Raw genomic sequence first — 16376 nt, forward strand, 5'->3', positions numbered from 1 at the left:
AGGGGGTGGGAGATGCTACGTGTCAGGCATTGTCATAGGCACTTGGGACGCAACAGTGACAGAAATAAGCCAAGTCCTTCCCCAAAAGTAGCTTACCTTCTGGTTGGAGAAGACAGATAATAAACAAATATATACATATACTATATTAGGCAGTATTTAATGTTACAAAAATAAAACAAGAAAAGGGGGGCTATAGATTTATGGAGTGAGGTTGTTTAGAAAGGGTGGTCAGAGAAAGCTAACTGCTGACCTGAACAAAGTGAGGGAGAAAGCCATGTGGATATATGGGGGAGGAACAGTCCAGACACATGGAACAGCACGTGTAAAAACTTTGAGGTGCAGTGTGGCTGCTGGTTTTGATAAGCTGAAGAAGGCCACTGTAACTGGGACAGAATAAATAAGGGGAAGAATGCTCGGATGTAAACTCAACGAGGTAGCAGTAGGGGTGCGACATCATGACCGGCCTTACAGACCATGGAAAGGAATTTGAATTTTACTCTAAGTGCAATGGAAAGCCATTGGAGGATTCAGGCCAAAGACATGGTATTTTTGCATTTTACCAGGATAACCCTGGCTTTCTGAATGGCAAATAGACCTTAGAGAGGTGAGGATGTAAATTGGGTACCTGTTAAGAGCCCATTGTAATTATCCAGATAAGAAATTATCCAAGATGGGGTGTGGCCCAGGGTGGTAATGGGTGAAAGTATTAAGAGGTAGTTAGATGGTAGATAAAATTTAAAAGGAGAGTTAGAATGGTTGGCTAAATGATTAGATGTAAAAGCAAGAGGAGAATGATTTATGACTCTAAGAGTTTTCAAATAGGCAAGAGTGAAGGTACCTGTTCTAGAATCCTTTTGAGATGAGTCTGAAAGGATCAATGAATTTCATCTATTTATGTGTATATAGGGCAGAAAGTGGGAGGAGAAAAAGGGGCTCTTTCCATGTGGAGGGAACAGCAGGTCAAAGGCAAGGAGGAAAAATTACAAAAGGCCTTATGTACTCAATAATAGGTCCAATATTGTTAATGAGGAAAGTATGATATTCTAAATAATCATGATTTGGCCCCAAATAGCTGTAGCTTTACCATGATTTCTTCAAAAGAATCTCCACTGGATAAATCTCTCCTAGAGCAAAAAGAACCCTATAATTTGGGACTCCATCTGGTCAGAATTATTCCTCAAAATTCCAACCCAGTAGTCAAAATATGAGAACAGAAGAGAATCTAGAATTACATAGAAGGTACCATTCTTCTGAGAAACTACTATAAAGGAAACTAGTATAAAACTCCCAGAGTGCTTTTAAAGCAGCTTTTTGTCTGTATTTTCTCTTCTTTTACTACAGTTGCTTGCAGATGTCTTATTTATGCATAGTACTGTACATTCAAAACCTGAGAGTTACCTTTTACTCCATGCTGTTTTTATATTATATACAACCTTTCATAAAAGATTATGATTTAGAGTTAGGGTGATTTAGGTTTGAATTCTAGCTCTGTTGCTTAAAACAATTATGATCTTGGCAAATCACTTCACCTCTCTGAGACTTGATTTTATCATCTGAAAAACTGAGCTAAATAATACCTATCTTATAGAGTTGTTATGAAGATTAAATGAAATAATCACCTCACCTGAGCTAATGTATGTGACTTGCTGAGCATAATACCTGGCAGAAAACAGTGTATGTTTGTGTTTGTGTACATGCACATTGTTCAGCCTTTCTCTCCATTCCCACTAGAGCAGCAGTCCCCAACTTTTTTGGCACCAGGGACCAGTTCCAGTTTCGTGGAAGACAGTTTTTCCATGGAAAAGGGAGGAAGATGGTTCAGGTGGTAACTCGAGCGATGGGGAGCGATGGGGAGCGGCAGATGAAGCTTTGCTCACTCGCCCACCACTCACCTCATTCTATGCGGCCTGGTTCCTAACAGGCCAGGGACCGGTCTGCAGCCCAGGGATTGGGGACCCCTTCACTAGAGTACTAGTCTGGAAATATGTAACTTCACATTTCAATTACCACCCAGCTCCTCATTACTTTTCTGGCCTCAACTCTCTTCTGATCAGGTATGTTTTCACCCAGCAGTCATATGAATAACTTTAAAGTACTCATGCTTATTACATCTTCTCCAAACTCCTGTAGCAGATCTCAGTCTGCCTCTATTCTTTTTGCTCTTAATCCTATACTACCTTGCACTTTTATTTAGTTGTTCCCTACTAAATTGTATGCCTCTGTAACGTAAGCTTCTTGTCCTACATTTCTTTTGTCTCTCCATCCCATACCAGTTCTCAGCCTTCTTAGTCATATCATTGGTCATTTGTATGATCATCCTCGATACTTATAAATCTCTTATGTCACTCTTACATTACAGAAACAATTCCTTATAGTTGCTCTAATGGGAACAAAATCTCCCACTCAAGATGGCATCCAACACATTATTAATCTACAGAAACCCAGATTCAGTAGTGATACATCCATTGAGTCATACATTGATTTGCTCAGCGCATATTTCTCACTCAACACACCTTCCAGGTACTAGGGATATAGCCATGCACAGAGAGACAAAGTCCCTGCTCTCACGGAACTTATATTCTCTAGATTATATGTCAAAGTAAGCTTCTTTTGGAAGTGGTTTGTGTACTACTTATTCCAAATGTGTGTTCTACAACAGGGGTCCCAACCCCTGGGCTGTGGACTGGTAGCAGTCCTCCGACCTGTTAGGAACCGGGCCTCTCAGCAGGAGGTGAGCGGTGGGCGGGGGAGTGAAGCTCCATCTGCCGCTCCCCATCACTCCCCATTGCTCACATTACCACCTGAATCATCACCCCCATTACCACCTGAACCATTCCCCACCCCCACACACACCCCCCACCCTGTGGAAAAATTGTCTTCCACAAAACCGGTCCCTGGTGCCAAAAAGATTGAGGACCGCTGTTCTACAAGATGGGAAAGTAAGAGCATGTTACCAGTTTCTAAGGAAATAAGACTATTTTGGAATGATATCACTTTTAGAGAACTATTAATCTGTGATGACATTGTAAAAAACCAGAATTAGACTGGCTCTCTACCAACTCAGCTTCCGTGTTAATCATTTTAATTTGATGATATGTGTCTTAGTCAGTTTGGGCTGCTATAACAAATTAAATTACTATAGATTGGGTGGCATAACCAACAAGCATTTATTTCTTACACTTCTGGACACTGGAAGTCCAAGATCAGAGTGCCATCATAGTCAGGTTCTGGTGAGAACCCTTCTGAATTACAGACAGCTAATTTCTCATTGTATCTTCACATGGCACAAAAAGCAAGAGAGTTCTCTGGGTTCTTTTTTTTTTAAGAGCATTAATTCCATTCATGAGGTTGGAACCCTCATGACCCCTAATCATCTCCCAAAGGCCCCGCCTCCTAATACCATCACACTGGAGGGTAGGATTTCAACATATGAATTTTGAGGAACATAAATATTCAGTCAATAACAATATGGTTGATCAGTCCAACTCAAAATATCAACTTTTTGTGGTAAATGATTACAAGGTAGCTCAAAAGTTCAGCTATAGTATAAAAGAAGATCTAACACTGTAGCCCAGAGGTGATCTCTTCCAGTCATTTTTTTAAAAGCTGATGGAAATTGGCAAAAGCCTCTGTTAGACTATTACTAATACTGTGGTGATAGTGCTACATATGTCATTTCAGAAAGCAGGTAGAACCACTGATGGTCACTATGAAACCCCTACCAGTGAGCCAACTGCCACCTTGTTACTTACAACATGGACAAGATGCTTACTGTGAAGTCTATGTCTTTGAAATCAGGTCAACCTTTAGAGACATACTCTTTAGTAGAACGTATTTGACATTGAATGATCTATCTTTATAGAGAAGAGTGAAAGTTGAAGCACAAAAAGGCCATCTACCAGAACAGGAGAAGTGCCTGATGCCTCTGCAAGTCTTTCTTCTTCTTTTATACTGAAGGATGAGATTTTTTTTTTTTTTGGAGTTGTTTCTCAGGACCTTTTAAAAATAAAAATATCTTTGGAAGGGAAATTTTATCTCCTAGTGTCTTGGGTTGATCATGACAGACTACTGGGATCAAGACCCTGCCAAGAGATTTTGAGAAGACTCCAAATAGCCTATCAAGTTTACAGATTTGCCACTCTATTGTACAAATGTTCAGAAGCTTGAGGAAAAGGATTGGGTAGGAAAGTAAAAGGATTAGGGAGAATGACAGGAGTAAATGATAATTTATTGTAAAGGAAGTCATGAAAGGAAGATATTTTTAGTCATGTTGATAGAGTACTAGAAATATCCTAGCAGTGATTCCCTACTCCTGCCCACCAAAATAGAAACTGGCAATGATGGCTGATACCATTCATGGTCAGAAAGGAGGTTCCTCTGGTGGGTCATAGACAGAGTTTGTAGAAAACAATTTCAAAATTTCATCGGGTGATTGATTTGCTATTTGGCTCAATTGAAAGCCTTCCGAGTTGTATGAGTGGCAGTTTTGGATATTCATATCTATGATACAGTAGCTGGATATATGTAGATTTGGTTTAACATAAGGAGAAAAGTAACTAAAGCAAAAACAAAAAAGAAAGAAAAGGCTTAGCCACCTTACCCATTCAGGTAATACAGTAAACAGGTGAAGGAAGTCTTTGTAAGTACAACTTATAGAAATGTGACCAGAGTCTCATATTCTTTTCCCCAGTAGAGCTTTAATCCTGTCTGTCCCATTAATATCCAACTGGGTGCCATGATAATGAATATCTTAATATATGTAAAAAAACCAAAAGCCTTGTAGAAACCCCAAGAATCAGGCAGCTAGGTAATTGCAAGAGAAAACATAGCAAATTGTCTCTGGGGCACCTGATTCCTCGCTGCCTTGCAAGAATTAGTGGCGAGCCATTCACTTCTCAAGGAGCCCTTTACTCTGTCTGGCTCATCATGCTCTCAAGTGCCATTTTTTTATCAACCATATGAGAAAGTAGAGTGTTTTCCATACTATCTCCTGAGTCATACTATTTCTCCAGTCTTATGCCAGTCAGGTTTTTCTGGTTGTTACTCATGCACTTCATTTTCCTGAAGCGTGTCTCTCCTTCATTACAGTGGATATGTTTGAGACGTCATGCCTAAATGGACTGCATTTAGAAGCAAGGGGAAATCTCCAAGCATTTAATTTAGGCAATTGGACATGTATAGGAGGAGGCTGAAATTCATATGAAAGGAATGAGGAGTTTTTCTTCTGCTGCTTAATTGCCACAGATAAGGACCTTTTTCCTTTTGGAGAAGGGGGTTGGTTTTAAAAATTAGTTGTAGCATTGTTGGAAATCTGACATGGGCTATAGAGTACTTCCTTGAAAGAGAGAGAATTGGACAAAATATAAAGGGAAATAAAACAATACTACAGGAACTTGAGATATCAATTCCTCCTCTTCCACCCAAAAATAGATTTATAAAACACAAATATATTCTTTGACTTTGCCAGAATATACAATTTCCAAACTGTATTAGCAAAATTAAATTCTGTTTAGGTATATATGGAGATTCCATTATTTGGGAACTTTGGAGTAGTATATAATGTACTGTAGCAGAAATTCACTATCTGCCTAAGAATTAGTGAGTCTTCCTAACAAAGTATTTTAGATGAGAGTTATTAAGCTCAGGACCTGGGAACCTGGGAACATAAATTTTCCAGAGGAAATGACACAGAACACACACGCCAGAGACACCCTGTGGTGAAGCATGGGTTGCTGGTGCCAAAAGGTTAATGATCACATACTTATTCCTTTATTCCTAACTTAATTGTTAAAAGGCATTTTAATGTCCCTTATGTTGTTATAAGTAGCCTTCATTAGTAATATTTCCACACCTTGTGTCACCCCTGGATTTTTTTGAGGCACACACATAAACTGAACACCTAGTTTCTTGCATCATCCCTCTCATCACCTCAAATTTTAAACATGAATATCTTCTGCTCCATACCTATTCTTCTTATCATGACATTGAAAGATGGTTGACTTCAAGTAAGAAATGTTGGAAATTATGTCAAGCGAAACCTGTGTTAATTCTTCCCTTTAGAAATCTGAAGCCAATAACGTGATAAAAAGTAGATTTCTCTATAGTGGAGAAAAGGGAGCACAGCAGATTAGATATATATTCCAGGCTGAAAAAGGATTTCTTGAATGATAATTTAATAGTATTCAAGAACCTGAAACTTAATGAAAATACAACATGAATTTCTCCTTTAAATTTTCTTCTGAAAATTATTTAGTAGCATACATTTTTCTCTCCAATTTCTCATCTTGCAAAACTGGTTATTCTTAAATATATAAATGCCTAGGTTCATTTACAAAAGATATTTTTTTAAAAAGCTCATTCACCCTGAACACAGTAACTACAGCTGCCATCACCCAATCTAAGTTTCCTGACCCCTCACTTTGGGGTCATGCAGCCCCTGACCACCTTCCTAGCCTCATCTCTTTCTACTCTCTGTTTCCACCATGTGCTTCGGTCATAATGAACTTTGAGATCCTCCATTGCATCAGCTTCATTGTCAAGTCCAAATTTCCTTTGCTTTTATTTTTATTTTATCTATCTATCTATCTATCTATCTATCTATCTATTTATTTATTTTAGAAGATGTTGGGGGTAGGAGTTTATTAATTAATTAATTTATTTTTGCTGTGTTGGGTCTTCGTTTCTGTGCGAGGGCTTTCTCCAGTTGCGGCAAGCAGGGGCCACTCTTCATCGTGGTGCACGGGCCTCTCACTACCGCGGCCTCTCTTGTTGCGGAGCACAGGCTCCAGACGCGCAGGCTCAGTAGTTGTGGCTCATGGGCTTAGTTGCTCCACGGAATGTGGGATCCTCCCAGACCAGGGCTCAAACCCGCGTCCCCTGCATTAGCAGGCAGACTCCCAACCACTGCGCCACCAGGGAAGCCCCCTTTGCTTTTATTATTCCCGATGTTTGCATTGCATTCTCTCCTTCTTTCTTACCCCCTCAGACATCCATAAAATCTTGAAGATTTTCTGTCACTTTACAGATATTCCTTTGACACCCATTTGATTTGGGGTGCTCCCACAAGAACCAGAATTTATTTCCATCTTAGCACGTCTCACTTTATGTTGCTATTGATACTTTTGTGTTCTCCCTTCTGTCCCAGATGATAAACTGATCTCATTAGAAAAATGTACACAGAATAGGTAGTTTCCCCATTTGACTTATCCTGCCTCAGAATATTTTTTTCCAAATTCTAATAATACTTTATAAACAACAAGGTCCTACTGTAAAGCACAGAGAACTCTATTCAATATCCTATGATAAACCATAATAGAAAAGAATTTTATTTATTTATTTATTTATGGCTGTGTTGGGTCTTCGTTTCTGTGCGAGGGCTTTCTCTAGTTGCGGCGAGCGGGGGCCACTCTTCATCGCGGTGCGCGGGCCTCTCACTACCTCGGCCTCTCTTGTTGCGGAGCACAGGCTCCAGACGCGCACTCTCAGTAATTGTGGCTCACGGTCCCAGTCGCTCCGCGGCATGTGAGGTCTTCCCAGGCCATGGCGCAAGCCTGCGTCCCCTGCATTGGCAGGCAGACTCCCAACCACTGCGCCACCAGGGAAGCCCCAAGAATATATTTTTTTTAAGTATGTATATATGTATAACTGAATCACTTTTGTATTGCTGTATAGCAGTAGTTAATAGAACATTGTAAATCAACTATACTTCAATAAATAAACATAAAAATACTTTAACCATTGCTCTTAGGTTAAATGCCCCAAATTTTTAGCATGGTCTGCTGGGCTCTACACGAGCTAGACCCTTTCACGTCATCTTCTGCATCTTCACTTCTACATGTCAGCCCTGCTGCCCGTCTTGCAGTGTTCCCAGGAGTTCACGCCACTTTCTGCCTGGGGGAAAGGTTATTTCCACCTCATCACAAACATTGTTCCCCGACCAAGAACACTGTCTACTCCTCACCTCTCCATTTCACGTGGAAAAGTTTGGTTCATCCTCTGATTTCTGGACTTGGCAGAGATACACCACATGTGCTCAGGCTCAGTTAGGTCCTCCCAACACGTTCACACTGTAGGAAGCATTTTGTTTGTAGGATATTTCATAGCCTTAGCTCAATTACTACTTAGGTAATTATATTTGTAATATATAGCCCCCAACTAGACTGTAATTTCAAAGGGACAGTGACTATGGCTGACTCTCTCATGAAACTTTTGCTGTAAATTTATCCATGGCAGTTTTTAGCATGTGTGGGAACAGTGAATAATGAGGTTAGGAAAATATGCCAGGGTTAGGAAATAATGCAAACATGGATGTAGGGCCATATCATAAAAGATCCTAATTGCCATGACAGTCAAGATTCATCAAATGTTTATAAGCTGAAATGACCTAATCTGTGTTTTAAAGAATAAATCTGGCAGCAGGTTATATGGCTAATAAGGTAGAGACTGAAATCCAAGAGACGATTATATTAGATTATAAAAAATGACTATACTATCTTCTGTCCTCATAAGCACATCCTCTTGGCAATGTGACTTTGCCATTCTTCCTATTCCAGGTCTTTAAGTTTGAGCTTGACCATGTGACTTGCTTTGACCAGTGGGGCATTCAAGTATTGCACACTGGGGTTTGCCTGGGACCTGACTGGGAAACCTGAGGCCACCATGTGAAGTAGCCTTCACTGAAGCAGTGAATTTTGACCTTGTTTTAAATCTACTCTACACTGTTTATATGTATAATACTCCCCCCTACCCCCACCAGTTAGAAACATCTCTCATTTCAGCAGTGATTCTCAGTGGTGTGTACTGGAATCATGTGGCGGGAGGGGGCATATCTAGTTTGACTACAGTTCTCAGGAGATTCCAACATACTCTATGACTACAAACTGAAAATCACTCTAAGTTTCATGGATCAATGAATGAACAGTTAACGCAGCCTGGGGAGCTAACAAGTACCACTAAGAAAGTGACATTTAGCCAGATCTGAAAAGGAAGAATAAGTATTCATCAAATGGAGAAGTGCAGGAAGTATATGTCAAAGAAAATAGTATGTACAGAGGCAAATCTTGTGTCCAAAATGACTGATTTTAAATGGTAATTTCTTTCCTTTCTATACAACTGAACATACACTCTCTAATGTCTAAATCTGGCTGGTAGAGCATTATTTTTAAGGAAATCTATAGAATATACTTTGCAGGGTCAAAAGTTTACAGAGAGGTCATTCAGATAAATTATCATAATTGTCACCTTTCCTCAAAATATTCTTATTTTCAGGTAACTGCTTTAAACATTATCAAGTCATTTCCATCTAAATCTCATTCCCTAGAGTAAGTTCCACGCAGGTAACAATAGGATTTGGTGATTATTTTACTTGCCTCCATTGTCAGTTTCAGTAACTCTAAACTCATGTTGACTTTATGAAATTTAATCTAACTCTCGTTTTGAGATACCTGTTCATGAGCCTCTCTTGAAAGCACTGATATCAATCAAGATCTAATACCTGATTCTCACATATACAGAATTGTTAGTATTTTCCTTAAAACCCACACATACTCCCTCACAGTAAATAAATTTCTGAATGAAACTATTGCCTAAAAATTCTTCTGTAATTGTTTTCAATGGAGCATGTAGTACACCTTTTCCTCACACATAATGGGTTTAATCTTTAATAGCATCATCTTCTACAAACAGGTGCAAACCCTTGTCTGCACTTGGGAAAGACCAGCCAATGAGAAGTTATTCTGGTGATGTAATGCTTGTTAACTATCTCTTGGACATGACTGGGGAAGATGCTCTTCAGAGCGTCAAACATGTATTGAATTTAACTCTTTCTCGCATGACTGAGTTTAGCTCATAAGCCACTTCTGGTACTTCATAAACATGTCACTTAAGACAGCCTTGAAATAGTTATGCAAAATCATTAGACTAGAGAATTTCTTTTAAGCATTGGCATCTGTATCCATTGGTACTGGCCAATGATAATTTCTCATCTCTCTTGAGAAGTCACTTCCATATCTTGGTCCTTATGTAAATAGACAAAGAATACATTAACACTAGCCAGCAGCAGAAAAATTTAACATTTCTTTCTCAGATGTAGAACCTAATGAAAATCAAATTAAAAGGAATAGAGATCTTATATTTTTTAAATCAGATTCATCACAATCTGCCTCTCATGACTGTGTACAAACTTCATCTTCACATCTGTCCAGTTTATTTCAAAGATAAAAATATTTGAAACAAGTATTTGTATAACCAGGTGTGTTCACAGTGATGTCATAAACTTCTGCCTAGTGAGTAATTTACAGGGCTCTGTTGATGCAGCTAAATGCTTATGAATGTCCAGAGAAGTCCTCGCCCAGGTCAGTTAAAGACCCATTACCTATCACATAGTCTAATTCTATGAAGTGATAGACAGGACAGGATAAATGTGTGTTAGCTTCCACAGTAAAGTGTGCAAAACTACAGACACAGAGCTACAAATATCGGGCAGGTATTATTTCATGCAACAGCTTATTCTCATTCCCTATTCCTGCACCTCAAACCTCACTTTTTGAGCAAAAGAATGCAATAGTAAGCATGTTGTGAAAAACATAATTTGAAAGAGGAGGGTATAATACCAGATCAGTGCTTTATCTGATCTGAATCTCACCCAAAAAAGAAAGCAACTCAAACTGCTAAGCCAGCTGAAATTTGAAGTGCTGGATATAATTCAAAGATGATGAACTATGAGTCCTCACAGTAAAATTGTAGGAAAATTACTATATTAGAACTTCCCTCCCCCTTTGTTTCTTTTTTCAAAATATCCTCTTAACCCTTTGAGAAAACTGAGTTAATTTGGGGCACATGAGCCCTTCTTGAGGCTTTTCAACTTGTTCAGGTCATGGTAATACAGTTGCATTGGGATGAGATAGAATTATGGAATCATAGAATGATTCAAACCTAGCTGTGAATAATGTCTGTACCATATTAGAAAATGGTAAGTCACTTTAACTTCAGTGAGCCACACTTTCTTCAGCTATTAAAATGAAATAATAATTAAATATTAATTATTAAAATGATGTGTATAAAGTTCTTGGCAAGTAGTCAACTGATAGTGGCTATGGTTATTACTATTTTTCCATATATACCTAATTCCAAGCCACTTCATTTTTCAAAGTTGAAAACCAAATTATATAAAAAATTATTGTATACCCAGAATGGATTCCCAATTTTATCTAACTTTTGATTGTGAAATAAACCATTTTATTTTCCATTGAAGATGTAGTTTGTACTTGATTCTTAATTTGCCATATTATTCAGTAGTATTCTATTTTTATTTATTAATATTTCAAAGTACTCTACAAATATATGATTTTACATACTATCAGCGTAAATAATAGTAGTATAGTACATTTCTTCTAGAGATCTGCTGAAATTTTTAAAGGCATTACTTCTCTAATCCTATAGAAAAAGTTCTGGAAGGCATTATTCATGCCATCAAGTCAGCTTATTGGAAAATGAAAAATGCAGTTTGTCACCATCATGCAAAATATGTAGTTTGAAAATTTCAGTAAATTAACTTGAACTAAATTGTTTTGATGTTGTTTGTATCTAGTCAAAAGCACTGACACATTCCTACAAATTGATTTTAGATTTTAAATTTCAAGGGCAGGTAACATTTTATTGGCTTTTAAAGAATAATAAGGAATTTCTTATTTGGATAAGGTAGCAGCGTATTCCAGGTGGAAGGAATAACGAGAGCAAAGGATGAAAGGAATGATAATTTGTAGCTATTTATGAAATAGCTGTTGACCTAGCCTAGTGTTTCTACAGCATAGAGTACATTGGATAGAAGTATGGCGGGAAAAGGACATGCCTGCTTCATGTATAGAGGCACATGTTGGAAAACTAACATATTACCTTCTAAATCATAGCATTCTTATCTTTTCTTTGTTATATGCCATGAGAAGATTTGTGATATACACTAGCTGGATTTTGTGTGTGTGTGATGCCTTCAAGCTTATCTGGACTTTTCTTCAAGTAAAAGAATATTATTCCTTTGCTTTTCCTATTATTAAAAAAATATTGCATTATACCAATACACTTAAAATAAGGTAAATGTAAATTTTACAAACCATATTTCAAGAAGGCAATATAAATTGAACAAAAGTAATGCTTAATTAAGATTTAGGGAACATCTACTGATTTCATTTATGTAGAAGCATATACGAGCAAATTTGTAAAGGCAATACATCTAAATAGCAAGTGATTGATAAGGTCAGAGTATGCATTAAAGAAGTATTGTCTATGCTAACTTTGTACTAAAAGAGTTATCTGGGAAAAGTGCATTGTTCTTATTCACACGGTGAAACACTAAACCAGTAGGTCAATTCATGAAACCATTCACCTGTAATATTGTGGGTGTGAGAACATTCTTAAATAAAACTTGATGAAAATTCTCTGCCATTTTCTTTGAGTATATTCACTGAATAAGAAGTCTTCATTCATACCTTAGAACAGGACTATGTGTATTTGCTCAGTTAATTTTAATATGTTTAATGATTTTTATTAGTCTTGCAGTGGAATGTATTATCCACATATACGTGATGCTGTTTTGATAAGAGGATTGTTCTAATTTAACGGATGATGTGTGCTGAACTATCTATACCCTGTATCCCCTTTGTGACCAATATCATGTATTTTAGAAGTATTTAACTGGAAATACATGTAGTTGGATAAATCATGGGTTATAGATTTTCATTATGTAAAACTAACTGAGCTGTGTAGAGATTCATCCTACAGTGTTGGCCTCATTGTGTTCTTTCTATACACATTAGATATCATACACAGAAGAGTGTGTGTGTGTGTGTGTGTGTGTGTGTGTGTGTTACAGTCTACTTCATTCTAAAAATGATTTGAGAATGTTAGGGTTATATGTGTAATGCAGAAAAATCCACTGTATTCTGTTAATTAAACAAGGGAGCCATTAGACTGAGATGGCTCTAATGCCCTGGCTGCCTATGTAAGCAAACCAAAATCTGGCTTGTAGATTTTGCCTCAAGGTTACAAAATCAAAACCCAAGGACAACCAATCACAAACAGCCAACTAGACTTAAAGCTATAACCAATCAATGATTTCCTTGCTTTGCTTCCACCTTTTCTCTGTAAGTCTTTCCTGTCGGTGGAAGCTTTCCTAGCTATACTTCAGGTTTGGCACTGCCCGATTAGACTCCATTTTTCCTCAGATAAACTCTTAGATTTTTAAAATGCTTCAGGTTTAACAGTTCAGTATGTTTAAAAATATGCAATTCTCAGAAAAAATAAAAAATAAAGAATCCTTTCTGTTTCCTCCATCAGCTGTTAAGAAGAAGGCTAGCTTTATCACTCCAGTTCCAGGAGGCGTGGGACCCATGACAGTGGCAATGCTTCTCAAGAACACCCTTCTGGCAGCTAAAAAAATCATTTACTAGATCACATGAAAGAATAAAGCAAATTGAAGTCATGCTACGTATCTATTTGACAAAAGGCAAAAACCTTTATATTTTACTACAAAGCTATTTCTACATTGTATTTATTTTTTCACAGATGGAATCATTGTGGATCAGATGATTCACACAATCGTATGCATTTCCTGCTAATAATTACTGAATATTTTGAGTGGATATTGAGTTTTAGGAAAAGAAAACAAAACAACTGCAATGAAAACTTTGGTAACAATTGTTTATTTTGTGATTAATATTTGTTCATAATGTTAAAACTAATAAAGGGCTCATAATAAATGCATATATTTTTGACACAAATATCACAAATAGTGTGTTTTCAACAAACATTTTGTCAGACAAATAAGCTCCCTTGTAAAATGTAATTTAGGTTTTGCCATAATTATGGCCAATTTTTATATATTTTATGTACTATATCATATGATGAAAAAGTTTATTTGCTAAAGGAAAGATAAAATATGAAAAATAAAATTTTGATCTTATATACTTCCCAAATGCATCCTACAAGGCATACTAATGAGAAATCATGCTCCATTCGAGGAAAGAAAAACCCGCAAGGAAGGCAAAAATGCAGTGCTACTTGGAAAGGTATTGATTATTTCACATGGTGAATTACTACTTGCCAAGTAAAAATGCAATAAGAATGTGTTAGGTTTACATGTAATTTCTTTGTTCTTCTAGAAAAATATTTGGATAATACCTTCCTTGAAGAATAATGGAAACTCCAAAACCAAACAAATATACAAAACAAAACTGAAGTTGTATTTTCCCACAAATATCAGGAAAATACAATATAATATGATTGAGGACTTCATTAAAGAATAGGAGTTATGTTTGTTCACAAATCTAGAAATCTAATAGAAAAATATGACACAATGTGCCCAAGCTAAGCCTTAGGATATGACTAAAAATCTATTGCTTTGTTACTCACAGTTCTTCCTTCTTCTCTTATAGCATTTGGTTCTCAAAGTAGATGCCATGTTTCTAACACAATTTAAATTAGAAAAAACATGTGACTGTCCGTTGAAGGCTATTTTGAGACTACCCTGGGCATATAATTGTATTGCTTTCAGGCCCAAATCCCAGTCTGTTTATGTACCAGTAATGATTCTTACCCAATGCATGTCTTTATTAGTGTATACTCTTGATCATTTGTGTGAAAATAGACTAGATGTTTATAATTAATATTTCAACTGTATAATAAAACCAATTTGGAAAGGAATACTTGTCTTCTTTTTCTTTAAGCTATCTATAAGTTTCTTTGTTCATATATTTGTCATCTGTTTCTTCAGAGCATGCTGGGGAAATGTACAAGTTCCTCAAACATGAAAGAAAAGGTTCTATAGCCCATTCCAGATCAATCTTTGTCTAATAACCCTGATAAAAGTTTAAATTCAAAGCTCCCAAGCAAACATTTCAGAAAGACCCTCTTTTTAATATTTAAGTGCCCCATGTTCCCAAAGCAAACATAATGACCCAAAATACATTTACATGGAAAAGGTGAAGTCTGTAATTTTGAGCTTCCTCCTCCCCCAACCCCAAATGCAGGAGGAGTTATTTTTTGGAAATATTTTTCCCCTTTGGTGAGGCTAAAATTCAGGAGTGAGCCTTTCCAGAGACCAATTAAAACACTATAAAGGAAAAATTATCTAACGTTTGTTAAAAATGTAAGGACAACTTTATTCAGGACTATTGCAATGGGGCCGCGACTATCACAATAGAAGAGATTGAAAACTCCAAATATAGCTGAGACAGCAATGGATTTATAGGCAATAAAGAGAGTGAGGGGATCAGTAGATGGAAAATTACTAAGAGGAACTTGATTAGATAACAAGGCTAGAGGGATTCTTGTTAAATAGCTTACAAGGATTCTTGTTACAGTTAGGCCAGATATCAAGGGTGGGAGATAGGGAACTTGATCAGATATGGCAGGGACAAGGGTGCAAGGAGCAGGGCAGGGGGGTCCTCCATAAACTAACTTAGCAGATTTCTTTGCTAAAACTGGGCTCAACAGGCTAAGTGGATGCCTAGTTGAGAAAAGGACTAGGAGAAGTCTAAAGTTTGGTCAAGAAGGAAGCCTTATGTCAATACATAAAGGAAATAAAGTTGGTTCATTGTTATCATGACTTTACTTATGCATATTTGGGGTCTATAAAAGACATATGATTGTCTTGTGGAGGAGGTTTGGAGAAGTTCTCTTCTACACGTATCTGTAAAAAGGACCCTGAAGAATTAATGAGGATTGAACAATAACATGAAGATATGGAGGTGAGAATGAGTTTAGCATATATATATATAAAAGCAAGGACTACAGTCAGACTGAAATGAAAAGTGTGTGTTGCAGAGTGGTGGAAATACAACTGGATAACAGCAGAAATAGATTAGAGAAAGCCTGGATAAATCAGAATTTAGACTATATTTAGTCAGTGATGAGAGTTGTAGTTAAAGCCTAGAAGACATTATCACTGATTATCATGAGGAAGTTGTAAAGAGGAGCTTATTTTGAAGAAGAGATAATATGTTCAGTTTGACACGTTGAGTTTCAGGTGATGGCATAATATATAAATAGAAGTCCTGACATAGTATCAGTCTGGTATGAGAATAATTCATGGCTAATGATGAAAACTTAAGATGCATCAACGTGTGTTAACTGCTAAATTCCTAACCTTGATTGACCACTATACACACCTTGCATCTTTCTACACTTGTTTGATAGTAACAGCTATCTTTAATTGAGCACCTATCATGTGCTAAATGCTTTACTTTTTTGTTATTGTTGTTACTGACAATCCACATTTGATATATGAGGAAATCAACCCTTGAGGTTATTAAAAAGTCTCAGCAAAGGCCAAATGGATAGCAAAGGTAGAACTGGAATTCAAAGAAAGGTCTGTTAGGATGATG

The 16376-nt window shown here is 37.1% G+C and overlaps 1 protein-coding gene across 1 annotated transcript in view; it reads left to right on the forward strand.

The window, feature by feature from the left end:
* The window catches only part of MTHFD2L (methylenetetrahydrofolate dehydrogenase (NADP+ dependent) 2 like), a 136051-nt gene extending 122124 nt beyond the window's left edge, over window positions 1-13927 (forward strand). The window contains exons 8-9 of the mRNA XM_060092721.1: window positions 13330-13435; window positions 13909-13927. Coding sequence (XP_059948704.1) covers window positions 13330-13435; window positions 13909-13927 — 125 coding nt within the window. The remainder of the gene's footprint in view (window positions 1-13329; window positions 13436-13908) is intronic.
* Window positions 13928-16376: the final 2449 nt, after the last annotated feature.

Source organism: Mesoplodon densirostris, chromosome 1 (assembly GCF_025265405.1).
Source record: "Mesoplodon densirostris isolate mMesDen1 chromosome 1, mMesDen1 primary haplotype, whole genome shotgun sequence".
Taxonomy (NCBI): Eukaryota; Metazoa; Chordata; class Mammalia; order Artiodactyla; family Ziphiidae; genus Mesoplodon; species Mesoplodon densirostris.